Below are 26462 nucleotides of genomic sequence, written 5' to 3'. Positions count from 1 at the left end.
CAGGGAGGCAAACAACCGCCCCCCCTCCCAGCTCCAGTAATCAGCAAGTCTTAATTCCCAGCATTTAAATCATTAGCTTTCAGGATTTTCCTGATTAATGAAGGGAGCTGGGTTTCACCGAGCAAACCCATTAAGGACTTGCTAATGCATGGTTTGATTTCACTGCCTGCAATTGAGCACATGGTTCCACAGTCCTTTGGGGACCACAGCAATTCATGCCGGGCTCAAGAGGAATCTCCAGACATCCAGGTCTCTCTTTCTCTCTCTGTGTGTGTTTAATTCAGAACGTAAATTCAATTCAATCTCTCAAACACTCCAACTGTCCCTGTGTACCAAGAACAAACCCCCTGATTATGTGGTGCCAATCTCTGAATTGATGTCCCTATCAGGTCTTTTATTATTATTATTATTATTATTATTATTATTATTATTATTATTATTATAAAAACCCATTGTTAGCATGCATCCATTTCCATTGGCTTCCTTTCTGGTTTATTTATCCAGATAGCAAATGCTGCCTTTAAAATCTGCAGGCACTTCTGTGCATGATTTTTGAAACTTTATAAAGCACTTGGTTGATTCTGTATATTTTTATATATCTACATTGCTATGTATTTCTATATCATATTAGATGTACTTGATTTTGCATAACTTACTTTATGGCCACTTTAAAATAAATGGGGTGTGTGCGCTTAGAATGAGGAGCCCTCCATATGTTAGTGGACTCCATCAATCCCAACCGTGGCCAGTGGTGAGGGATGATGAGAATTGTAGTCCTCACCATCGAGAGGACCACAGGTTCCCCACCATTCTTTAAAGCTGTTGGGGTAACGTTGCTATGGTCAGATGTGCTGTGATTTCATTGCTGTTTTATTTGCCACTCAATACACAACACACAAACACTATAACGGTCTGTGTGGGGTGTCCTGCTCAAATCGGGACCCTTTCAGGGGTGTGGGATAGGGCCTCACTGTAAAGTTAAATATAATATGTAATTGAAGTATGGAGTATGTAAAACTAATAATCTTTTTTAAAAAAAGCTATGGTTTTCCCAGTAGTGATGTATGGAAGTGAGAGTTGGACCACAAAGAAGGCTGATCGTCGGAGAATTGATGCTTTTGAATTGTGGTGCTGGAGGAGACCCATGGACTGCAAAAAGATCAAACCTATAAATTCTGAAGGAAATCAACCCTGAGTGCTCACTGGAAGGACAGATCCTGAAGCTGAGGCTCCAATACTTTGGCCACCTCATGAGAAGAGAAGACTCCCTGGAAAAGACCCTGATGTTGGGAAAGATGGAGGGCACAAGGAGAAGGGGACGACAGAGGACGAGATGGTTGGACAGTATTATAGAAGTGACCAACATGAATTTGACGAAACTCTGGGAGGCAGTGGAAGACAGGAGTGCCTGGCATGCTCTGGTCCATGGGGTCATGAAGAGTCGGACACAACTAATCGACTAAACAACAAAAAGCCCTTAGCAACTCTGAATCAGTTTACCTGCGAGTTTGCCTTACCCCATATAAACCCATTCGACCACTTCAATCTCCTGAACTGACATTGTAACAAGTGCCAGATAATACGTGTTCTGCGTTTGTAATAAATCATATATTTTTTTTAGTACAGCAGGAGCAACACATTAGAACTCCCTGCCTATTGACACCAGGCAGGCACCTTCTCTATACTCTGTACAACAACTGCGTAAAACATTTTTGTTTAGGCAAGTCTACCTAGATACGTAGAATCTTTACGGTTTTAGATTACAGTATTGCTGGTTTTTATTTTTTCACAAAGGTTTGAAATAGTTGTTTTAAACTGGTTTTGCCGATAATTTTCCTGTTTTATTCTTGTTGCAAACCGCTTTGACTTTTCCCCTGCAACCACACAGGTTTTATGAAACAAATAAATAAGAAGGCAGGCAGGCAGGTTGGGACCAGCTGAGGCTGGTGGTTGTAGGACAGCATCCTAATGCTAGGGCCAGCCCTGGCTGTGCTGAAGGTACAAGATGCACTTTAGTATGCAAACAAACAAAGAAAGGCGCTTTCAGAGTAAAGGGATAGACTGCACACGCAACGTACATATATAAAGCAAGCACCCACACAATCTGGGGAACTGTAGTTTACTCTTCAGTGTGGTGTAGTGGTTAAGAGCGGTAGATTTGTAATCTGGGGAACCGGGTTCGCGTCTCTGCTCCTCCACATGCAGCTGCTGGGTGACCTTGGGCCAGTCACACTTCTCTGAAGTCTCTCAGCCTCACTCACCTCACAGAGTGTTTGTTGTGGGGGAGGAAGGGAAAGGAGAATGCTAGCTGCTTTGAGACTCCTTCAGGTAGTGATAAAGCGGGATATCAAATCCAAATTCTTCTTCACAGAACTACAATTCCCAGCACCCTGAAGAAACGACATTTCCTAGCGTTCTTTGGAGGAAGTAACGTGCTTTAAGTGATGGAATCACAGCCTTGCTGGGCAGAAACGGGTGTGCTTTGGGGCCCCCATGTGCTATAAGTGGTGCATGTTCCATCATTTGTGAATCATCATCCTTGTATAACAATGTTTGCCTGATTATGTCTCGGATTGTCTTCTTGGTGTTAATATGCTAGTTAAATATTTATTTTTTAAAAAAATACAGACTTTTATTTCCTTGCCACAATGTTCCTGGAGAGAAGAATAAACACTTTAATGGCCTTATTTGCGGAGCGAAGAGAGACCTGAAATCCGTGGATGGTTGACAGCAATCCATTCCAACGCCTTTACCTGCTGGAAGCATTCGTGAAAATCAATGCGGAGTCTTGCAAAGGTGAGGGAGGCTGCAAAACAGGAAGGCACATTGACCTTGAAGAGGCACTCCTCTCTTGAATTTAAAAGCAGATACAAAAAAAACACCTCTAGCTGCTAGTTTAAATTTATTTAATCTTTCACAAAGAAAGCGGCAGTGGTTGCCTTCCTGCATTTTTAAACTTCCCTTAAAGGCCTGCTGCCACAGAGGTTGGGGATGGGGGGGGGGAAGGTTCTTCTCCCGCTCCGCCGTCGTCTTTGAAGCTGTTTCCTTGTGGGAACAGAAAAACATGGAAAGAATTCAATCCCATACCGCAGCAAAACAGCATCGATACATGCTTTGAAAACCAGAGCTTTAAAAAGCAGGCTGGCGGGGGGGGGGGGCAAGTGTGGGTGGGTTGCTAGCTCACCGTAGCATCCAATTATACCTGTCCTCTCTCTCCAGCATCAATAAGTATCCCCCCACAGGGATGGTGGAGGGAGGCAGAAGGGGGAGAGAGCGAGATCTATTTATTTTTAAAGGCTCACTGGGAAGAAATAGCTGAAGTTGAACCACGGATCCAAAGCGCCATCTCATGGGCAAAGCGCGCCGCCGCTTCCTCGCCTGGATGATGCCTGTACTCTCTGCAAAGGAAGGTTGCGGAAGGGCGGAATCCTTGAGAAAACGCTCTGCAAGGCTGAGCATTTTCTGCAGCTCAGGAAATCCGTCGGCAATTGTCTGGGGAACGCTGCGGTGTTGTACGAAATGAAGGGGAGCTCCGTCAAAGGGGCTCCTTTTTGCTCAGATGGCGTGAGGTGATGAGGATGCAGTGGAAAAAATGGGAGAGGCCACAACAACTGCAGCCCGACCATACAGACATAATCAATGTGATGCTTATGAATGTGTCTGTTTCACTGTCTGCACAACCAAGGATGTGGTGCAGTCCATCGCAGTTTCCCAGGGCATGGCTGATCTTGCTGTGTTTAGTTTTCATCTCCCACAGTTGTGGCTGAACCCTGGTGGGGCAAGTGCTGGTGTTTCTTACTGCTCAGACATTGGGTTGCTGCATAAAAAATACAGTGGTACCTTGGGTTACATACGCTTCGGGTTGCAGACACTTCAGGTTACAGACTCCGCTAACCAAGAAATATTACCTCAGGTTAAGAACTTTGCTTCAGGATGAGAACAGAAATCGTGCAGCAGCGGTGTGGCGGCAGCGGGAAGCCCCATTAGCTAAAGTGGTGCTTCAGGTTAAGAACAGTTTCAGGTTAAGAATGGACCTCCGGAACGAATTAAGTTCTTAACCCGAGGTGCCACTGTATGTTTTCTGCTGCCTTGTTATTTTCATTTTTAAGTGAGTGTTTAGACTGTGTGATAGGTAAAGGTAAAGGATCCCTGGACAGTTAAGTCCAGTCAAAGGCGACTATGGGGTTGCGGCACGCATCTCGCTTCAGGCCAAGAGAGCCGACGTTTGTCCAGAGACAGCTTTCCGGGTCATGTGGCCAGCATGACTAAACTGCTTTGGCTCAACGGGACACCCGGGACGAGTACCAGAGCACACGGAAATGCCATTTACCTTCCCACCGCAGCAGTATCTATTTATCTACTTGCACTAGTGTGCTTTTGAACTGCTAGGTTGGCAGAATCTGAGACAGAACAATGGTAACTCACCCCGTTGCGCAGATTCAAACTGCCAACCTTCCGATCAGCAAGCCCAAGACGCTCAATGGTTTAGGCGGAGAGAGCATGATTGGTCCAAGGTCACCCAGTGAGCATCATGGCTGTGCAGGGATTGATCCTGAGTCTACCCACTCTTAGTCCAACAGCTCTAACCACTACACCATCATACTGCCTGAGAGCAGCCAACCCACTTGAAGGATTTTAGGTACTGGGTGATTTATGCCCTGCATATTTTGCTTTGCTTTAGCAGAGTTTCCAGTTCTAATTGTGAATGTTGTTAAAACTAGAGGTTTGCTCCTGAGTCAGTGCAAGTCCCAAGGCAGCTATGAGCGCAAGGCCAGCTGCCATATGGAGCATCCAGCTGGGGGTGGGAGGAATGCCCTGGGGGAGCTGCAGTTTCAACTTTACAGACAGGCAGGTGGCGGTGCTGGGCTGACAGCAGTTATCTGATGCCAAGCAAGGCTGAGCAGCAGATGTGACGCTGGTGACCACGAGAGGTGGGATATCAGGTCCTGCAGTGATCTGACAGAACTGCAGGATGGGGAATACAATCCTGTAGTAAAGATTCTGCTCATTCCTGTGAAGGGCTCAGGTGTGGGGGGCTCTTAATATTTCTGTGGACCATTATTGGTGATTCAAATAATTAGTCCAATGTTCAGAGTATTTTACTGAAGTGAGAATTGAGTGGATGGAGTGATATGAAGGGTGTAAAGAGATTTGTATTTGACCTTTAATCCAAGGAGTTTAAAGAGGCATACATGGTTCTACTTCTGCATTTTATTCTCCAAGATTAAGGAAAAGGAAACTGACAGGCACTGCCACCCGCTGAACTGTTGTTAAGTAGGAAGGCAGGCAGGGCAGACGGAGGTTAGTGGGGCAACCTCATTTGTCCTGATTGGCTAGCTTTCACCCCTTACCTTTTATAATGCTCCCTGCCTGGAAGCTGGGATAGCTCAGTCAGTAGAGCATGAGGCTCTTAAGCTGTCGGTCATGGGTTTGAGCCCAATGTTGGGCGAAAGATTGCTGCATTGTGGTCCCTTCCAATGCTATGATTCTATAATGCTCCCTGCTTGAGCTATTGTCCTTAGAAGGTTGCAAAGGGTCATGATATGGATAAAATTAGGGGGAAAGTCAGGGAACATGGCTTGTTTATTTTATTTATTTCTCTTCATTTATACCCCACTTCATGTTTCAACAGAAATCCCTACCATTTACAAACATAAAGGAATCAATATAAGGTATACAATACAAATTCCACATTTGGAACCAAACTTTACTACTAACAATCGTCATAGGAATTCCACATTTTAAACCACGTGATTAAGTATCTCTAAAAAAACACCATAGAAATTATATAATATAATTATTATTATCAATTTAATTTCTATGCTGCCTTTCATCTGAGGACCACAGGGTGGTTTACAATATAAAATCACAAAATATATACCATAGTAACAAACAAAGACAATAAATCTTCAGTTTAAAAGGTCATACGGATTGTTTAATTAGTCAATTAGTAGAAAACTGCAGGAGTAAATCCTACACAAATCCGGAGCAGAGTCCCTAAGGCAGTATAATGGGGCCTTGTATGCCTCCTTCCAGAAACTTCTGCAGCCAAGTGGGTGCCAAACAAATTGCTTTCCTTTGGACCACATCAGTGAGGCTGGGGGTGGGGTCCTCTCTTCTGGGCAGCCCAGGACCCACACACACACTGCCCAGGCTTGCACCCTGGGGAAGTCACTTCAGTGCTGCTAATGCAGCAGTTTGACTTCACCCCCAAAGGCACACTCCATAGCCTCTCGAGACAGATGGATGCCAACAACAACAAGGAAAATTGCAACATTTGTGTCATTCTGCTGTAAGTACAGTGGTACCTCGGGTTAAGAACTTAATTCGTTCTGGAGGTCCGTACTTAACTTGAAACTGTTCTTAACCTGAGGTACCACTTTGCTAATGGGGTCTCCCGCTGCCGCCGTGTGATTTCTGTTCTCATCCTGAAGCAAAGTTCTTAACCCGAGGTACTATTTCTGGGTTAGCGGAGTCTGTAACCTGAAGCATCTGTAACTGAAGCGTCTGTAACCCAAGGTACCACTGTACTGTAAGGTCTTTGAATGGAATGTAGTTTAAGATCGTATTATACAAAGCATCAGAATATAGCAAGAGGCATCAAAATGTGACCGGATTACATCATAAAAACGTGATTAATATTACGAAAACACAAAATGCAACCATCAACATAATTCAACTACACAATAACCCTAGACAAAACTGATCAAACCACACCCACACACAGAGACAGTGGAGTGCAGTGGTTAGGAGTGCTGGACTAGGACTTTGGGAGATACTGGGCTCAAATCCTCACTCAGCCATGAAATTTGCTGGGTGACCTTGGTCCAGTCACAATCTCTCTGCCTAACCTACCCCACAGGGTTGTTGTGAAGATAAAATTCGGTGGGGGCATATTGGCTGCCTCCAGTTACTTGAATTTCATTAATGTTTTAGGTTTTGTTTTTGTTTTTTAAAGCAACTGCACACACAGACACGCAAGAGGATTACAGTATGTACTATACTGTACTAATTTAAGTCTGGATCCTACGGAGCGCTATTGGGTTACCATGAAGAACCACTCAGTGGGGATCTGCCCCATCTAAGGAGTGATGCCAATTTGCGCCTAACAAGCTCAGCTGTCCCCTCAAAAAAAACCTCCCTCTTAGAAGATTCTTTCCCCTGTCTTCGAGGCAGAACTCTATACGCGGAGCCTCTGTTTCCGGGAGGGAAGCTAAACACGGGGGGACCTTCCCTGGCTTCTCCCGTTTGTGTTCTCTTTTTTTGTATATTATAATTTATTGACCTCGTCCCTCCGCGCGCTTGCTTCCTATTGGCCGCTTTCCCTTGCCAGCCCCCGCCTTCCGCCTGAGAAGGGAAGCTGCGTTTTGATTGGGCGGGCGGAGCAAAGGTGGCGGAGCTGCTTCCGGGCGTGTCGTTATGGTGACTGTGGTTGCCAGGTAGTGAGCTGAAGGTGGAAGCGAGGCGCGCGCGCGGGGCGGGGTTCGCTTACTGGGCCCCGTTCGGTCAATACGGGAGGGGAGGGGGTCCCCATAGGCCTCGGTCCCGCTGGGTGGGGGGTCATGTCTAGGTCCCAGGGCGTCCGGGTTCAAAGTCCCAAACAGGCCTGCAGCAAACCGCCACTGCCTCTCAGCCCGGCCTACCTCACAGGGGTGTTGGGATAGGAGAGAAAGGGCGAGGAAGGAAAGGAACCTGCATGCTGCTTTGTGGGGGAAGGGTGGGATAAACACAGCAAGGGATAAGGGGCCACTGAGGCTCCCCTAGTCACAGGGTCGGATTTAGGTTTGATGAGGCCCTAAGCTACTGAAGGTAATGGGGCCCTTTATATGACCATCTGTCCTTTGTCAACAACAATTTTTTTTTTTTGCGTTGAATATACGCTATATGGTAATTTATGGACCGGTAATCTCTCAGGCCTTTGGCTATTCAGATAACTGATGGCCTTTTGAACTGGGTGGTGCTGGTTTTTTGTTTGTTGCTGTGTTGTGTATTTCTGTGTTTCTATACTGTAAACCGCCTCCTGATCCTCGAATGCAGAATGTGTAGAAATAAAAATAATATTTAAGGAGAAGTGGGAAGAAAGACCCGCAAGCAAGTGTGCCAAAGTGTTTCTGAACTCTTTGCAGCTTTACAACTTTGCCCGTGTGGTTTGAACTACAACTTGGGGCTGCCTGTACGTTTTCAAGCTTTTTTTGGTAACCTTGGCAGTGCAATCCTATACATTTTGTGGAAGTCAATCCAGTGGGGCGTACTCCCAGGAAAATGTAAGGTTAGTTGTTATAACAATTCTCATTTTAAACATAGTTATTGATGAGTGGGACTGTGACAAAATGCAGCCATGTGGAACGCTTCTGTTCAGGGTTCCAGCTGTTCCATTCCATTCGCTGCTGGTTTTCCCCACACAACACACACACACACACACACCCCATTCTGTGATATGTGCCCATTCAGCAAGCTTAATTTTCATTGCCCTTATTGGGTGTTTTCTCTCTTTGGGGAATTGAGGTGTGTAAACTTGTGCTCAGTCCTCAATACATTAATATATTTGATCCCAATCCCCCCATTGTCAACACTCACTTCTGTCCCTGGAGATGTTTTAATCAATGTCAGGTGGGAAGGATTCCTCCTATCCTTTACATATATGTGTTGCCTTCTTTTTCCAGCCACTCCATTTCCCCTCCCACCTGATTTTCAGGGTTTTCCACTCAGCATTCTGTGCCATTGTGTTCTAAGGGGGCTGCTTTTTGGTGTTGCCTCTTTGACAGTTCCCCCTAAAGGTTCTTTAGGTAAATATAAATGAACCCCTGACCATTAGGTCCAGTCGTGGCTGACTCTGGGGTTCCGGTGCTTTACTGGCCGAGGGAGCCAGCGTTTCTCCGCAGACAGCTTTCGGGTCATGTGGCCAGCATGACTAAGCCGCTTCTGGCGAACCAGAGCAGTGCACGGAAACACCGTTTACCTTCCCGCCGGAGCGGTACCTATTTATCTACTTGCACTTTAACGTGCTTTCGGAGTGCTGAGTTGGCAGGAGCAGGTACTGAGCAACGGGAGCTCACCCCGTCACAGGGATTCGAACTGCTGAGTTTCTGATTGGCAAGCCCTAGGCTCTGTGGTTTAACCCACAACATTTGCAAACCTTGAGGTTGACTCAAGTTGGCTGATACCTCTGTCTTCAGTGTCGGTGATGTGGTTTTGAGTAGGAGGACTTGGAACTGCCATTAGAAAGAAGAGTTATATCGTAGCACTTTTTGGCAGCCTCATGTTAATCATGTTTACTTGGAAGCAAGTTCTACTAAGTACATTAGGATTAACTTCTCTAGAAGCCCTTCTTTTAATTATTTCTTGCTTGATCCTCTGTATGTCTGTTGGAAATTCTGTAGATTCTAGTGTGATTTTCTGCACAAATCTATTGATTCTGTGGTAGACAGTTAAATCCTGATGTGTATTGTGGTTCTGGTAGGAAGTGCTGTGTTGATAGGTATTGTTTTTAACAGGATAGGGATTAGACAACTAAGACACGGAAGAATCAAAAATAAGGATGAGCTAGTTTGGTAATTCTCTGAATTTTAAAATACTATTTTGTTATTTAATAAGCAGGTGCTATTTTTCTAGAAAAAGAGGTGTCGGAGCTCACCATGAACTTCTCCCTTGTTCTCCTAGGATGGCAATTGTGCCCACCTGAGAGGTGCTGGAGCTGAGTAACGGGTTACTTCCGGGTTTCGGCGCTTGTGCATGCACATTAGCACTAAATCACGCTTTGCGCATGCGCAGAAGTGCTGAATCATGACCCGCGCATGCACAGACGCGGCACTGAACGCTGCGGGTTGCGAACGTGCCTCCCGCATGGATCATGTTCGCAACCCGAGGTTCCACTGTATAGCAAATCAAAGCAAGGCTACTGGGGAGGAGAGGAATAAGCGCCTCTGAGCTCATCTTTCCAATTCTTCTCTCTAAACTTAAATGACCTCCTCCATCTCAAATGCAGTGGAGTGTTTCTGAGCCTTGTTCCTGGAGGCCGTCCTTGATCACTTGTGCCAATGCTGGACTAAAAGTGTAAGCTTGGCTGCCAGCCATTTCCTTTTTTAAATCTGTCTACCCTCCGTCAAAACGTTTGAAACAGATATAGGGCACACTTCGGAGAAGGCAGCTCTGTGCAGAAAGGTAGGATCTGGTGTGTGTGGGTGTGCGGGGTCACACTGTGATTTTCACACTGCGGGGGGTGACCCAACAAGGCCTTGTGTTGTTTTACACAAATAGAATAAGGCCCAAGGCTGTGCTGCTTACATTTATTTTTATAATGGCACCATTTTACTTAAGGGCATTCCCCTCCCTTCTCACACACAAGCTCAAATCAAATCCTCTTCGAACCTCTCTTGTATTTGTTATAAGCGTCTCATTCTCTGCAAAGCAGAACAGAGAGGCAATTGTGTTTCTACATTTAGGTTTCCAATGTCTATAAGGGAGGGCTCTGCTTTGCAAACCTAATTGTAGCAAGCCACTTTAAATTTCACCTGCAAAGACTCCCTTTAAGAATGTTTTAAAGCATAGTTGGTTGATACTAGCAGGATAAGTCCATAGCTGTCATGTGCTATGTGGGACTACCTTTCAAAGTGACTCAGAAACTACAACTAATCCAGAATGTGGCAGCTAGACTAGTGACTGGGACCAGCTGCCGGGACCATATAACACTGGACCTAAAGGATCTACATTGGCTCCCAGTATGTTTCCGAGCACAACTCAAAGTGTTGGTGCTGAGCTTTAAAGCCCTAAATAGCCTCGACCCTGTATACCTGAATGAGCATTTCCACCCCCATCATTCAGCCTGGACACTGAGGTCCAGCTCCAAGGGCCTTCTAGCAGTTCCCTCATTGTGAGAAGTTACAGGGAACCAGGCAGAGGGTCTTCTCAGTAGTGGCCCCTGCCCTGTGGAACTCCCTCCCATCCAATGCCGCATTTCCTAAAATAACTGAAGGCAGCCCTGTGTAGGGAAGTTTTAAAAAATGTTTAGCTGAGGCTCAGAAGACTCTGCTAGCCTCACCAAAGCAGCTTCAACAAGCCTCTGGCTGGTAAGGAGACTCCCTGCACCCAGGAGCCCGAAGTTGGGCTCTGGGGTAGGTCTTCTGAGAGAAGTGCATTCTGGGACCTTTTTTCTGGAAAAAAAGCAGAGTCCAACAACATCCTGTTCCCCCACCTCTGGGGGAATAGGTGCTGATACCTATTCTGTAGGTATGTAAAGGTAAAAGGTCAAGGACCCCTGGACAGTTAAGTTCAGTCAAAAGCTACTACAGTGGTACTTCGGGTTAAGAACTTAATTCGTTCCGGAGGTCCGTTCTTAACCTGAAACTGTTCTTAACCTGAGGTACCACTTTAGCTAATGGGGCCTGCCGCCGTTCTGTTCTCATCCTGAAGCAAAGATCTTAACCCGAGGTACTATTTCTGGGTTAGCGGAGTCTGTAACCTGAAGCTTCTGTAACCTGATGCGTCTGTAACCTGAGGTACCACTGTATGGGGTTGCGGAGCTCATTTTGCTTTCAGGCCAAGGGAGCCGGCATTTGTCCACAGACAGCTTCCCAGGTCATGTGGCTGGCATGATTTGACCATTTCTGGTGCCATGGGACACTGTGACAAGTGCCAGAGCACATGGAAATGCCGTTTACCTTCCCGCCACAGCAGTACCTATTTATCTACTTGCACTGGCATGCTTTTGAATTGCTAGGTTAGCAGCAGCTGGGACAGAGCAACAGGAGCGCACCCTGTTGCGTGGATTCGAATCGACAACGTTCTGATCGGAAAGCCCAAGAGGCTTAGTGGTTTAGACCACAGCATACCTACAGAATAGATATGAGCACCATTCCATCAGCATTAAGTGCTACTGAGACCCAGTGATTTCATCAGGAAGAGTTCAGCATGTGCTCAAAATAGGTGGCCTTTTGAAATAGTTGAACTTTGCTGGGGAACTTTGCTTGACATCTTGTACTAATAAACTAACTCCTATCTTCCTTGCTGGTTTCTGCTGTCCTTAACCAGCTTATTCATTTCCTCACATCATCCTAAAATTTAGAAAACACAACACTGTTCACTTGGTGATGCATCCGGGAGATCTGATGTACAACACAGTGTGAAATGGAAGTAGCTTTGTTTTATGAGTGGCAATCCCAGACTGCTTTGTGGGTTTTTAAGCAGGGTGTCCTTGTAGACAACTTTAAACAGAATGCTTCCATTTTTTTCTTCTTTTTTTACAATAATGTTGATTGAATACTCTCCCTGTAGAAAATTAGTTTCTAAAGCGGCGAAATGGAACTCCTTAATCTGGCACCATGTTTATTTGGGGCAAACCCTTCTCCAGAAACGAGAGACCCAGAGTGTGGTAAGGAAATTTATCTGGCTATGGATCCGGAGGCTTTTATCTCCTGGGCACGGCTGTCTAGAAGGTGGTTTGCTATTTTCCTCCTTCTTGCCTGTTTTGTGTATGTTGCTGCTCTTCTGCTTTCAGTGGAGTTTGTTTCATATTTTTTTGGCATTCCCCTAAATGTGTAGATCATTGATCTATGGTAAGACTGAGAATCATCTGATTATATATATATTTTGGACTAGTATGTATTGGTAATATAACCCATTTAATTGCAAACTCTGGTAGCGAGTACCCACAGGACCAGAGCCAAAACACGAAGAAGGTATCAGCATGCTAGGAGAACCCAAACATTTGCAGAAGCACAAATAAATGTGTGCTTTTTTATTTTAAAAAAACAGCTCAGTGATATTGAGCTTTCTGAGTAGCCACAAAATCTTGAGTATATGTTGAAAAAGAAATGGGCTGGGGCAGTGGAATTCGTTCATTCATCTTTACATTTGTAGTCCGCCTTTTCTGCAAGGAGCACAAGGCACACATAGTTCTGCTGCTTCCCATTCCGTCCTCACATCAACCCTGTGAGGTCAGTTGGGTCGCTGGTCCAAGGTCACCCAGTGAGCTTCCTCCCTGAGTGGGGGGTTTGAATCCTGATCTCCTAGGTGTTACTCCAGCACAACTTTGTCAGCTCAGCATGAATGCCTTGCTTGAGCTCCTTACAGCTTTCACTAGCATGTGTGAGTAGGGCAAAGCCGGCAGACAGAAACACTTCTGCTAGATGGTGAGGGTGTGTTATAATGTTTTCTTGCAGGTCCTGTGTAAATGTCATGAATCGCACATGTACAGTGGTACCTCGGGCTAAGTACTTAATTCGTTCCGGAGGTCCGTTCTTAACCTGAAGCATCACTTTAGCTAATGAGGCCTCCCGTTGCCGCCGTGCTGCTGCAGCAGCGCGATTTCTGTTCTCATCCTGAAGCAAAGTTCTTAACCTGAGGTAATATTTCTGGGTTAACGGAGTCTGTAACCTGAAGCGTATGTAACCTGAAGCGTATATAACCTGAGGTACCACTGTAAGTGATATGAAATGCTCATAAAGATAAGAGGTACAGAAGTGATTTTGCTTCTCCATCCACCTTTCTCTGAAACTGCTTTAAGAAACACCATTACACCTAGCATTGTGGTATCTGGTTAGCCCTCCCCCCTGAAAGTCTGTTTACTTCTGTTTGGCAATGCCTGTGGTCTGTGGGTTGCTGTCCTGTTTTTTAAAGTGCGGTTCTGTGTCTGGTGTCTGTTCTTCCAGATCATGATGTTCTGATGAATATGATAGACCTCTCCCTCTCTCTCTCTCTCTCTCTCTCTCTCACACACACACAGAAACAGAAACCAGCTGTCTTTCTTTCTGCCTGGTTGCCCAGAGGTAATTCTTACTTGCCACAAGCAACCAGGCAGGTGGTTATATTTACAAGCCTGACTTAGTTGACATGTTTGCACTTGAATATTGACTCCCTGGTACAGAGCTTGTATACAGGCGTCTCCCCACTTATGTGGGGGTTATGTTCCAGGCCCCCACACGCATAAAGGAAATCATGTAAAGTGGGGAGCACCCATTATACGCCTTCTCTGCCACTCTCTCTTCAACCCATACCAAAAAATACTCTATTCAAAGATATCCACAACTAGAATGGAAGCTCTGGGGTTGGCAGGAGGCTAGAGGTTGTGCAGGAAAGCGGCTGTTCTTGCTGTGCAACCCCACACATCAGCTGTTAGGAGGGGAGGCTGAGCAGCATGTACAACGCCTCCAGCCTCTTGGGGGCTCCCTCCGCCCTCACTGCTGGGGAGGGTCTCCACGAGAACTGTCCAGCTCTCTCCCGCGATTGCAGGTTTGAATTGAATTATTTAATAATTCCCTGGCGCCGCGCATGTGCACGGTTGTGTGCAAATCTATCAAGCATAAGTGTGGGAATTGCCTTGACTCCCTGATACAAAGCATACTCTGTTCATTTACATGTCTGTGATTTGAGAGAGAGGTGGAAGGCAATGTCCCAATACACAAGAAGCCAGAAGGCAAGTTGAGCCCAGCCCAATTGCTCCCTTGTATACTGATTTTTACATGTTGTGAAATAGGCCCTGGAGGCTGGGGAGTTGCTATGTTGGATTGAATCTGTTCTGAGTTGAAGGTGGTTCGTGATCAGTTTGTGTAATGTGCTCTTTGTCTCTGATTCCTTCCTGTAACTCCAGGACGAACCCTAGAAGAAAAGTGATGGATCTCACCTCTGTGATGATTCTTCCACTGCTTTTTGGCAGCCTGGGGGTTTTTGGGCTCTTCCGGCTGCTTCAGAGAATGCGTGTGAGAGCCTACCTGAAGGATGCAGTGGTGGTGATCACAGGAGCAACTTCTGGACTAGGGAAAGGTAGGTTTCTGAGACATTTGGCATGGAGATGGAGAGGAGAACAGCTTGTACAGGACAGCTTTGTACATTACTCAAAATGTTTCCTCGGGAAATAGGGTGTTACTAAACTCTCATCTCACACCACGAAGGTCAAGCTTAGCCTTACAGGATCAGATTCCTTGTGAAGGAGGAGGGAACCTGAGGAGTCTTGGTTTTTTAATTTTATTCTTCAGTAGCATCTCTTAGCAAATATACAGGTTGAGCAGGTGGGAGGCAAGTCACAACAGAACTTCTGGATTTTACAAATGTTCAAAAAATGGGGACTTGGCCATTGTGTGTGTCCTCATCCCTAGATGAAACCCAAAACCTGCATTGCATCTAAACTGTTCAATTTGCTAGTTTACTCACACTCAATTTAAATATGTACCAGTTCAGATTTTAGGGCTGTAACACCAGCCTGCTTTTATCTCTATCCTTCCCCACTTTGCTTAACCTGGCCAAGGCTTGGAAAACTCAGAAGCTCCCTCAATCTCTTGTGCCATTTTGATTGGCCTTATACAGATGTGGCCCTTTTCTGTGTTTGGGAATTTTTCGTATGGGTCAACATGGCAACCTTTGCTTCTTAGTGGCAATGTGGCAATCCCAAAGCAGCACCAAACTCCCCAGTATCATTTATATTACATATACGCACACACAGCAAGCAGAACACCAGAACAATAGCTGCTTCCCAAAGAACACATGGCTTAAGTAAAACAATAGAGACTTTCACAAGATACAGAAACACCTCATCATTTAGCCCTTCTGGCTGGTCCTTAATGTTTCTGGGATGGAAGGTGGCTCCATCCCAGAAACATTAAGGACCAGCCAGCAGTCTGTTCCGACTTATTGCCTGCTACTTTGTTCCCCATCTCCATCGCCTTGTTAATTTACTGGAAGTGCAGGAGCATGCACTGGCAAGGGCATGAGGTGAATCAGGACCCCCAGACTCCAGGTCTTCTTTGCTGGGCCTCAGATCCCCGCCCCCCCCCCATTTTTTGGGTAAAACTTTAATGCAAGGTTTCCTAAATTTGGGTCTCCTGCTGTTGTTGGGCTATCCCTAGCTAGCAGGACCAGTGGTCAGGGATGATGGGCGTTGTAGTCCTAAAACATCTGGAAACCCTGCTTTAATTTGTTGAGTGGAAGACTAGGTGCCCTGCAAAGTGCAGTGCTGGTGAAATCCCAGCCACCTGCCAGCCTGATTTGCCCCAAGTCACTCTAGACATACTTCAACTTCCATCAATCTCAACGAGCATGGCCAATTGCCAGGGATTCTGGGAGTGGTAGTTTAGCAACATCCAAAGGTTCCCCACACCTGCTATAGGTTCTGTGAGTCATGGGGCCTGTGAAAAGTACCTAGCAATGCCAAACCTTCCCTGGTGGGGAGGCATTTTCAGTCACTCCCATGCAAAAATGGGGAACCTGCCCCTATAGTTGGGTAACACCTGCCCTAACCTGTTTTTTTTTCCAGCTTGGAGGCAAGTCTCAGCCAGTGATTCAAACTCAGGCACCCCACTCCAGTCAATTCTCCCATGAGCCGAGAACATCCTTAAAATGGGTGGAGAAAGGGAAGCAGTTATGCAGCTTTCTGTAACTTAATTCATCGGCAACTGACGCATGGCCCCCGGTGGAGGTACTTTCCTGTTCTCAGCAGAACAGCATTGAAAGCTCTTTGGGAACAGAATGTCCTCCCTGCCTTATTGTAGCTGTGTGCTTGGTCATTGGCCCAACCACAAGCTTAGAGCGTGGGTTTCTCCTCAAGGTGCTGTGACTTCTTGGGAAGGAAGAGCTACCTTAATGCATCATAGTGTCCCAGTTCATCTGTCCCATGGCTATGTCTCCACATTTTGTTTATTTGGTTTTTTCCCTGCCCTTTTCCTCGACAGGGACTTGAGGCGGTTAAAACTGAAACAGCTAAAAACATGGGGGCTGGGAAAGCAACCTTTAAAAAGCAATTGAACATCAAGAGAATATAGAAAAAAGATTTATTAAAACACAGAGATTATTGCAATAAAAATATCACAGTACCATCCCTTTCCTTAAAACCAGTTCCCAAAAGCCCGTTGGAACAAAAAAGTATTCACCTGCTGGCAGAAGGGCAGCAGGGAGGGAGCCAGTCTGATTTCTCTATGAGGGTAGTTCCAAAGTCTGGGAGCAGCCAGCGAGAAGGGTTACTGTCGCTTGAGATACTTTTAATTAGAAACAAAAGGGATTGATCCTTGCTTTGTTGAAAATGAGTTCCGTGCCACTGAGCTGTGTTGTCCCCCCCTCCCCAAAATATGTTTAACAGATTCGTATAGGATCCCAATGAGAACCGAAAAGGCCTCAGAGTTGGAATGAACCTAGGAAACTGCCTTACACCATTGGCTTCAGTGTTGTCTGTTCTCTGTTGGGAGTAGTTTTATAAAGTCTCAGGGCAGGGAAGGGGTTCTTTCCCAACCCAGCTCACTGGCAATTGACCCTGGGACCTTCTGCATGTAAAACATGTTCTCAATCGTGAACCTGTGGTCCTTATCCAAAACAGTTCTCCTAGCTGATTTATTCATTACAATATTTATCTCTTCCTTTTTAGGAAATGGTGAATATTATCATTATTGTTATTTATTAAATCTCTATACTGCCCTTCATCCGAAGAACACAGGGTAGTTTGCAATATGAAAACACAACCATACCCTAATAACAAACAAAAACAATAACCTCCTCAACACACACACGTCATTTAAAAGGCCATAGATGGTTTAATTAGCCTGGGAGAAGAGGAGTGTTTTCTCCTGGTGCTTAAAGAGATGTGGTGAGGGTGCCAGGTGAGTCTCCCTGGGGAGAACATCCCACAAGCAGGGAGCCACCACAAAGGCCCGTTCTCGTGGTGCGGCCTTCTGGGCCTGCCATGGACACCAGACCAGTCTTGTGTTGCTCATGCCCAAGTAGTTTCAAGAGTGTTGGAGCACTGACTGTTTTTGAGGCTGTTCAATGGTCCCACAGGTTCAAAGAGCCTTCCCCAGCTTGGTCCCTCCCTTCATTGTTTTGGACTGCAATTCTCAATCAGCTCTAGGCAGCCTATCCAGTGGTCAGGGAAGATGGGAGTTGTACGAAGAAGGCTCCCTCACCATCACATGCACATAAAGGGGAATTATGTTCTGCAGTAGCAGCGATACAGTGCAGTGCTCTGGATAAAGGTCTTCTTCCGAGGAGATCAGTGTTCAAATCCCTGCTCAGCCGTAAATTGTACTGGGCGCCCTTTGACAAACCAGTCTCTCTCACGGCAATTCTATTTCACTGAAATGCCGAATCTAAAATGTGATCATAGATCCATGTACGCTTCCCTCAGCGTTCTGCTTTATTTAATTCACCACCTCCCCCTTTCATTTACCAGCAGAACCTTTGAATGAAAAAGTTAAATATAAAATTGGGCTGAGGCCGAACAAAGTGTCAGATACGTACCAAAACACATGTCTATAAAGAAAAGAATTATGGGATCTGTGGCTATTCAGATGTTGTTGTGCTACAGGTCGCCCACCCTGTAACTGATCCAAAGTCAGCTTCATTGGCTGAGCCTGGGTTTTACAATGATTGGGAAGGGAGGCTTTAATCCATTTCCCCACAATACAGCATGCATAATTTTGTAAATTTACATGAAATTTATGTTTTGTAAATCACAATCATGTTGCCCCCTCGCCCACTTGAGTTCTTCTTTTCCTAACCAAAGTAGGCTCTAACTTAATCCTGATCATTTGGCCATTTTCTTCACTGATTCTAGATCTACCTGTATCCTTTCCGAAGTACATTCACCCATATCGCCTCTCCCGATATGCCCCATAGAGGACCTTAAGGTCCATAAATAGCAACACCCTAGAGGTCCCGGGCCCAAAGGAAGTTAGATTAGCCTCAACCAGAGCCAGGGCCTTTTCAACACTGGCTCCATCCTGGTGGAACGCTCTGACTCATGAGACCAGGGCCCTGCAGGATCTGATTTCTTTCTGCAGGGCCTGTAAAACAGAGTTGCTCTGCCTGGCCTTTGGCTTGGAATCAGTTTGATTCCCTCCCCCTCTTTCTTTTTTCCTTTCTCCTTCTGTGTTGGAACTCCTATTTCGGGACTTCCCTGGCTTTTTTTCTGGCCCATGTAGGACCAGTCTGGATAGTTAGCCTTGGTAAAGACTTGACGTTTTTATCCCCAAAAAAGTTTTTGATTGAGTTCCACTTAAACGAGGCTGCATTTTAATGTTTTAATCTTGTTTTTAAGCTGTATTTCAATCAATTGTTTTTATATTTGGTGTTAGCCGCCCTGAGCCCGGTCTTGGCTGGGGAGTGCGGGGTGTGTGTGTGTGTGTGTGTGTGTGTATATATATATATATATATATATTATTATTATTATTATTATTATTATTATTATTATTATTATTATTAAAAGAGCATTCCAAGTGTGGTCATACAAGAGTTGTGTAAAGGCATTTTTTTCCTGTCCCTCCCTCTCTCTTTTTGCCAAGAATGTGCTAAAGCTTTCCATGCTGCTGGGTCAGAACTGGTGCTGTGTGGTAGGAGCAGAGAGAGACTTCAAGACCTTCTGCAGGAGCTCTCCACTGCTGCTGGCCACCCAAAGAACGTAAGCAAGGGGGTGAGGGAGGAGAAGGAGAGACTGTAGGTCAGTGATGCTTTTCACGCAGGTCACAGGTAATGGGGTTGTGAGAAGAGGAGAGGTGGAGAGTGAGTGAGTGAGTGAGTGAGTGGTGGAAAGGGGAGTAAAATGTCATTCTTTTACATGGTACATTTGCAGAGCTTTTGTGTCAGCATCACGTACACAGGGATTTTGTTTTGCTGGCAGTGCAAGAGTCCAGAGGGTGCAGGGGATGGTTGGTTGAAATGTGTTTAGTTTGCGTGCTGCTGGGTCAAATTAACCCCCTTTTAAAGCCAGGGTCGGCGTCAGGGCTCAGCATCATTGAATTCTCACTGAAGCCTGTGTCCCACTGTCAATCCCTGGTGCCTCCCATCCTTGCTGCTGCTTCTGCCTGATCTGTTCTTTGAGCAAGCAAGCAGCAAGAGGAGCAGCAACCTCTGCAATATTAATAATAATAATATTATTATTATTATTATTATTATTATTATTATTATTATTATTATTATTATTATTATTAATAATAATAATTTATTTGTACTCCACCCATCTGGCTGGGTTTCCCCAGCCACTCTGGGCAGCTTCCAACAATGATTAAAAACTTCCCTGAACAGGGCTGCCTTCAGATGTCTTCTGCAAGCCTAGTCCTTGGTATCTCTGTATTGTGTGTTAATGAGATAAGCTAACTAGGCCTGAAAGCACCTTGCCCAAGGTCCATCCCCTCCCCACCCCAAACAAAAACCTGGAAGCAGCCCTGTTTTAAGCCATGCAAGCCAGTTTCTCCTTCCCAACGTGCTGGTAGCAGGGGTGCCAAGCCCTTTGCCCCTCCCCAATATTTTTTGGGGAGGGGGCTACCCCCAAATGTCCAGAGCATGCATTGATTTATAAACATTTCCCTAGATCCCTGTGGCATGTTTATAATGCTATTTTATCTTCCCAGTATCACACTGTGAGAGAGGATAGGCTAAGAGTGGTTTCACCAAGGCTACCCGATGAACCTTGCAGCTGAGTAGGTTCAGATACGATTGACTGCTTTTTTCTTTTCTTTTTCAACAGCCCCATAAGCACCACACTGTGGTCTTTGACCTCGCTGACATCAAAGCAGTCGTTGGCGCTGCCGCGGAGATTTTGAAGTGTGCAGGCCATGTGGACATCTTGATTAACAATGCTGGAATCAGCTACCGCGGCACAATTGTGGACACCCTGATGGAAGTGGACAGGAAAGTGATGGAAACCAATTACTTTGGCCCAATTGCTTTGACAAAAGGTACACTGTAACAGCCTCCTCCTGTGTCTTTCTGCACACATCCTAACGTTTCCTGCTGTGGTTACTGTGCTCCACTTCTTTAGCAGTTACACCTCTGCAATATTCTAGATTTGCTTCCAGCCTTGTAGGGGGTTGGACTAGATGCCCCTCGGGATCCCAACTCTACAATCATATGATTCTATGTAGACCACTTAAGTGCTGTTCAGAGAGCTTACAGCTAGGTTGCTAAGGGCAGAAGGAGTTACATTTGTCTGGCTCTCCATCCACCCTGGAGTTCTTCATATGGCCTGTGGGACGTGCTTCATGCAACAGTATTGAAAACGACCATGGTGACACAAACCATAGGCTTACTTTCAAGCTAAAATGGTCCTTGCTCGCCATTTTAATATCTTCCTGAGCTGGAGGAGAGCTTGTAGAAAAGCAAAGCGGGCAAGCATCAGGCAGTCGACTTTTGGCTGCTGATCCCTTTTTCAAAGCAACTCTCCCCGCCCTTGTAGCATTTCTCTACATGGAGAAAATCCGAGAGGGCAGCAGGAAACTGAAAGAAGTCTGGGGGATTGGCTGTTACACACTACGCTGGAATTTTGTATCACTTGGTGGGGGAAATGTAGATGCAGCCCCTCAGCAGTTGCTTGGTGGAAATGTTGGTCCACAAGCTCCATTGAGTCTTAAATTCCTTGCTTATAGTCTGTGTCTGCCTTTCTCAGCCCTGGGTCCCTAGATGTTTTTGGACTACTACAACTCTCATCACTTAGCCACCATGGCCAGTGGACAGGAATGATGTGAGTTGTAGTTTTGACAGCATCTGGGGACCAAAGGTTGAGAAAGGCTTGTCTATATAATACAGGGATACAATAATTTTGTTTGCACCTTCCTTATGAGCTGCTGGGTAAGTAAAAATGGGACCCACCTGTGCCAGCTGACTCTTCTCCATTGTGCATCCTATTTTATTTCCAAGTAGATTTCTTAAGAAAAAAGGACTCGTTTCTTTCACTGAAATCAGTGGAACTTTGTTCCAAATAGAGTTTTTCAGCCTCAGGGTAGGAACAATTCCTGCCTTGGATAAGAAGTAACTGCAAGGTCATCTTTTGGATCCGTGTGATTATTTTGCCTCTCTCTTCAGGAAGCATTTCTACAAATATTGCAACTTCAAGGTCTGCTAGGAATCCCCAAGAAATTGTGAGTAGGGTAAATTAGGCAGTTGAAATACATTTGCATAAGACAGTTACACACAAACAATTCTAGGCAGCAGCATAAGGAAGAAATCCTGGTCTCCCAGGATCCAAGCACACATTATTTCTCATGGTAAGATTGTGGCGTTGCAATCTCATTCGCTCTCCCTCCCTCCTCTCTCTAGCAATTCTGCCTTCCATGATCAAGAGGAGAAAAGGCCACATCGTAGCCATCAGCAGCGTTCAAGGCAAAATTGGCATTCCTTACCGCTCGGCTTGTAAGTATTCTTCACAAGAATTGGGAGGGGTTGGCTGCTCTGGAACCACCAGCTCACTGGAAAGAGGCAGCCAACACGTTATGGTAGATACAGCACATATAGAGCTCAAGGGAGGGGAGCCTCAGGCCAGTGTTTCTGAAACTTGGGTCTCCTGTGTTTGTTGGACTACAACTCCCATCATCCCTAGCTAGCAGGACCAGTGGTCAGGGATGATGGGAGTCATAGTCCAGCAGAAGCAGGTGACCCAAGTTTCAGAAACACTGGCTTAGGTGAACCTCAAACATTGGGAAGAATAGTTTCTGCTCTCCCTATCTTCATCTTTGCTTGTCTTCAGAGAGCTGGGTGTGACTTCCACAGGGCCAGTCCTACTGCACAAAGAACTCAATTTCTATGGGTGCCAGCAATGCAGGGTCCCATTTTAGAGGGGTGCTTTGGTATCTTCTGCATCTCTGGAAGGTAGCATACATCTTGCGTTGTGTGGTCCAAAATGCCCAACTTCATTCTGGATAATTACTGCCCTTACCCAGGTATTCCTCCCCCTACATCACATTTACGATAAGAATGCAAACTTTGCCATCAAAATCTGCCTAAGTAGTTGTGCTGAATCTGATTATAGCATTCATGCTAACCTAACAGACTTGGAACTTCTCCGCATATATTGAAATCTAACCCTCCAATCCTAAAATAAGAAATTGGAAAAGGAACAGGGTAGTGCCATTGTTCATAGCCTGTAAAAAGACACCATGCTCAAAAGCTCTTGCTTCATTTGTTTGGAATAAACCTGTTTGATTCAGCAAAGAGCACATTGGAGCTGACCTGGGCAAATCACTCCTTTTCCCCTCTCTAAAACAGAAATTAAATCTTTCCCATGATTATGAAGATCCTTGCAGAGACCCATGCCAGTTTACAACTTGGTTTTGAATTCTTAAAGTCCCTTCAAGATCCTCCCAAATTTTCCTTTAACAAGAAGCTGTTCAGCAGCTGGCATACTATTAAAGTCTACCCATCCTGGGCTGGACCAAGGGCCTGTGTGCTCCAACACTGGCAAGATGTCATTGGAAATCTTGTAGGCAGAGCAGAATCAGACATAATCGCCCTTGTTGCTTGCCCCAGCCTTGGAATAGGCTGCATTCAGTTCTGGTAGCTAATAGCTATTTACGCTGTTACATGCCTCGTGCAAAAGGCAGCTATGCATTTTGACCGGGAAGCTGCAGATTGGAAATAAACTAAAATTGTGTCACCTTCGGGTTTTTTAGATGCTGCCTCTAAGCATGCCACCCAAGCCTTCTTTGACTGCCTACGAGCAGAAGTGGAGCAGTACGACGTCGACGTCACTGTTGTGAACCCCGGCTACATTCAGACAAATCTCTCACTTAATGCCGTAATGGCAGATGGATCCCAGTATGGAGGTGAGGACTAGCTTTGCTTGTGTAAATTATATGTATCTGTTGGCGTACAGGGAGTGCCAGTGGAGGGAAAGGGGAAAACCCGGTTTCTCAAAGTTTGGCAGTGACTGAAAAGGCCCAATATAAAAACTAGCACATTTAACGAAGTTGGATAATCTTCAATGGCTTTAGTGGCCCATGTTCAATGGTCACAGACTTGTTTGCAGAGTCTCACCTCTGCACATCTCTTGATCTATGGGCTTAATTTGTAATCTTGAGCCTCCTGGATCCACCAACAGAAAATAATCTCTAGAGGGAGGTAGTAATTTGTTGTTCTTTTCAGTAATGGACAAGTCAACTTCTGAAGGCAAGGCAGCTGCAGAGGTGGCTCAGGTGGTTCTGAGTGCTGTTGGGGAGAAGAAGAAGGAAGTGCTGGTTGCTGGCTTCATGCCTTCTCTGGCCGTGTACGTGCGAACGCTCTGTCCCAGTCTCTTCTTCCACTTTATGGCATCTAGAGCCCGGAAAGAAAGGAAACCCAAGGATTCTTAACCAATTGGAGTTCATTTTAAACCATTGGTTTAAAACCAGAAGCTACCAGCTGATGTGTCCAGGGTCTGTGGGAAGCATGAACTTCAGGATTGTTTAAGTTGCATCTCTCGCTTGCAGTGAAGAGTCGGAGCCAGGCTTTCGCTGCTTGCACATAACTGATGGCATCCGTAAAGCTGCTTTCACCACTTACAGCTTTGTTGGCTCCCTGGGACAAAAGGCTTCATCTGCAAGGAGTTAGGCCACGGGAAAATTCTCCTGCGTGTTGAAATGAGCAGGAACTGCACACCTCCACAGCTCCCATTCGTCTTATTTGGGCTTGTTCACAAGACAACAGGCTACTGGCAGCTTATGTTTACTTTCCTTTGGCCTAGGCTCTCATCAGCTGAATGTAAAATACTTATTGAGGGAGAACGAAAGACTACCATTGCCTCCAATATCATTCTCTTAAAAAACCTAATGGTTGCAGGCTGCTTCTTTCTGCCAGGGTGGGGAGAAGGGATGCAGGCAGCTGAAATTAAATAAGCTTGTGCTGCACATGCATTGCCCAACTGCACTTACTGCATTTTTGCCAGGACTCAAAAGCCACCACCTCCACTACCCTTATTCCTAGTAGCCTAGCTTGGTATTCTCACCTGTTGAGCTCAAGAGTAGGTCCTGGGTAGGAAGTACAGCACTACTAGCACATCCAAGTATCGGAAAGCTGTTGTCCCCCCTCCCCCAAGTTATAAGGGGGGTGGGATGCTGTAGCTTACCTTCCTTAGGCAGATCCAAGTTGCTAACTGCTATTAAAATAGACATGAAAGAGGAACTACATATACTGTTTGCTCTGCAGCTCATCTGAATGTAGTTATCTAGTGCGCAAAGAACATCCTTGCCTGATAGTAGTACCAGCCTCCATCCCCATTCAGTCTTACTGATTCTCTAATGGCAAATTCAAAAGCCTGATTCCTGAAAGCAGAATTGTTTGTAGACAGATGCAGTTTCCATGCTTCTGATAAGGCAGGTAACTCAAAGATTCCTTGCAGCAATCACACAACTCCGTAGAACTAACAAGATGGTTCTCGGAATTCTTAACCTTGAGAGTAAATAAATGAACATTAGTGATTGCTTGTACCAACAGAAGCTAAAACACTTTACATAATATTTTCGCTTTTTTCACCCTTCTGGTTTATAATTTGAGGGAATTACTGCATTAGTTACTTGCAGAATGCCTGTTATAATCCTGGTCTCCAGCAAGCAAATACAGCTACAGGAATCTGCTTGGCGCACTCAACAGATACTGTGACCAGAAGGCTGCAGGATTTCAACCCTTGGCCAAACTGACCTACTGAACAGAAGCAGCAGCAAGCTCTCTGCTTGCTGTACTGGATTCCAAGGGCTAAAGATAGCACTGAGTTCTGGCTTTGCCCTTGTGGGATGCCAGTCCAAGGTCACTAAACATTGCACAAAGGTCAGGTTGCAGCTATCACGCTAAGCAAGAGCATATACCTGTACGTGATCTGAGCATGTTCACATGCTTCCATTCGCAAGTTCAAAGCTTGTACTGGAAGTCACAACAGTCTTACTCTTTCCCAGAGCCTTGTGAAAATACCCAGAGGTCCCTTTAGGATTTATCAGTTAAAATGTGGTCAGAGGCAAGACTTCTTGTTTCTAACTAGGAAATGAAGACTTATACGTAATCCAGAGTTCACTGAAAAGTTAAAAGGAGCAGGGGATTTGACTAAATACTGCAAGAAGGGCAGCTCTGCCTCAAGTTCCCCATCCATAATGGCAAGTAGAATGTACCTCATGCCCAACTATCATTACACTCTTATGTCACCAAGGATATTCAGAGGAGGCCCATTCATTTCAGTAGGTCCACTCTTAAGTGTGGCTAGCACTGGCTTCATCCCTGAGCTCCCCATCACTGGGTACCAGGCGCAGGATCCAAGATAGGTTGAACTAGATGCTAGGGAGGGAAGAACATAACGTGGATTTTTTTCCTGCCAGATAACAGCAAAGTTTAAAGAGGGTGCATGCAATAATGACTGAAATAAAGTCCTGTTATAGAAGAGCAAGTGGTCTGCCTACAATTTCACTTGTACTTGGGGGGGGGGGGATTGCATGCGCCAAATGAATTTTTGTGAGAGTGTCATAGGGGCTGGGAGTTTATAGATCATTTGCTTACAGCATTCAGAAGCAAGTTTTAGTGTTATAAAACACAGAAAAGGAGGAAAGAGATACTTAACAGACCTGTTCTTTAACAGTGTACTGAGACATTCAAACAGCACATGCTTCACTGGGCATTAGTATTCAGAATAAAAAATAAACTCTGGAGAAGTGCTTACAATAGGGCAGTTACACTATAATCTGCTATGGAGGATATTTAAATTTGCCATTGAAGTGCTACTTTTTACAGGGCTGAAGTCCATTATAAAGGGTGTTTAATCC

General features: G+C 45.4%; 1 protein-coding gene across 4 annotated transcripts; it reads left to right on the top strand.

Moving 5' to 3' along the window:
• The first annotated feature begins 7297 nt into the window (after positions 1-7297).
• DHRS7B (dehydrogenase/reductase 7B) lies at positions 7298-26085 on the top strand. 4 transcript variants are annotated; one of them, XM_081889330.1, is made up of 7 exons: positions 7298-7439; positions 14585-14757; positions 19257-19372; positions 20438-20648; positions 22006-22098; positions 23355-23507; positions 23827-26085. In XM_081889330.1, exons 1-7 carry the CDS (start codon positions 7420-7422, stop codon positions 24030-24032), a joined length of 972 nt encoding a protein of 323 aa, XP_081745456.1. In that variant the 5' UTR covers positions 7298-7419; the 3' UTR covers positions 24033-26085. The 4 variants fall into 4 exon arrangements, with proteins under 4 accessions (XP_081745456.1, XP_081745457.1, XP_081745454.1 ...); XM_081889331.1 differs by lacking the exon at positions 7298-7439 and adding an exon at positions 7582-7809; XM_081889328.1 differs by lacking the exon at positions 7298-7439 and adding an exon at positions 12345-12367.
• The last annotated feature ends 377 nt before the right edge of the window (positions 26086-26462 follow it).

The sequence above is a fragment of the Podarcis melisellensis genome, assembly GCF_964234715.1.
Source record: "Podarcis melisellensis genome assembly, chromosome: 14".
Taxonomy (NCBI): domain Eukaryota; kingdom Metazoa; phylum Chordata; class Lepidosauria; order Squamata; family Lacertidae; genus Podarcis; species Podarcis melisellensis.
This window is presented reverse-complemented; position numbering and strand designations above follow the sequence as displayed.

Excerpts from the sequence above, each read along its gene's own strand:
- DHRS7B (XM_081889329.1), top strand. The coding sequence starts at position 14,547 with ATGTGCTCTTTGTCTCTGATTCCTTCCTGTAACTCCAGGACGAACCCT. Across the intron at positions 19,373-20,437 it reads CTGCTGGCCACCCAAAGAAC|CCCCATAAGCACCACACTGT; the intron begins GTAAGCAAGGGG and ends CTTTTTCAACAG. Across the intron at positions 23,508-23,826 it reads AGATGGATCCCAGTATGGAG|TAATGGACAAGTCAACTTCT; the intron begins GTGAGGACTAGC and ends TGTTCTTTTCAG.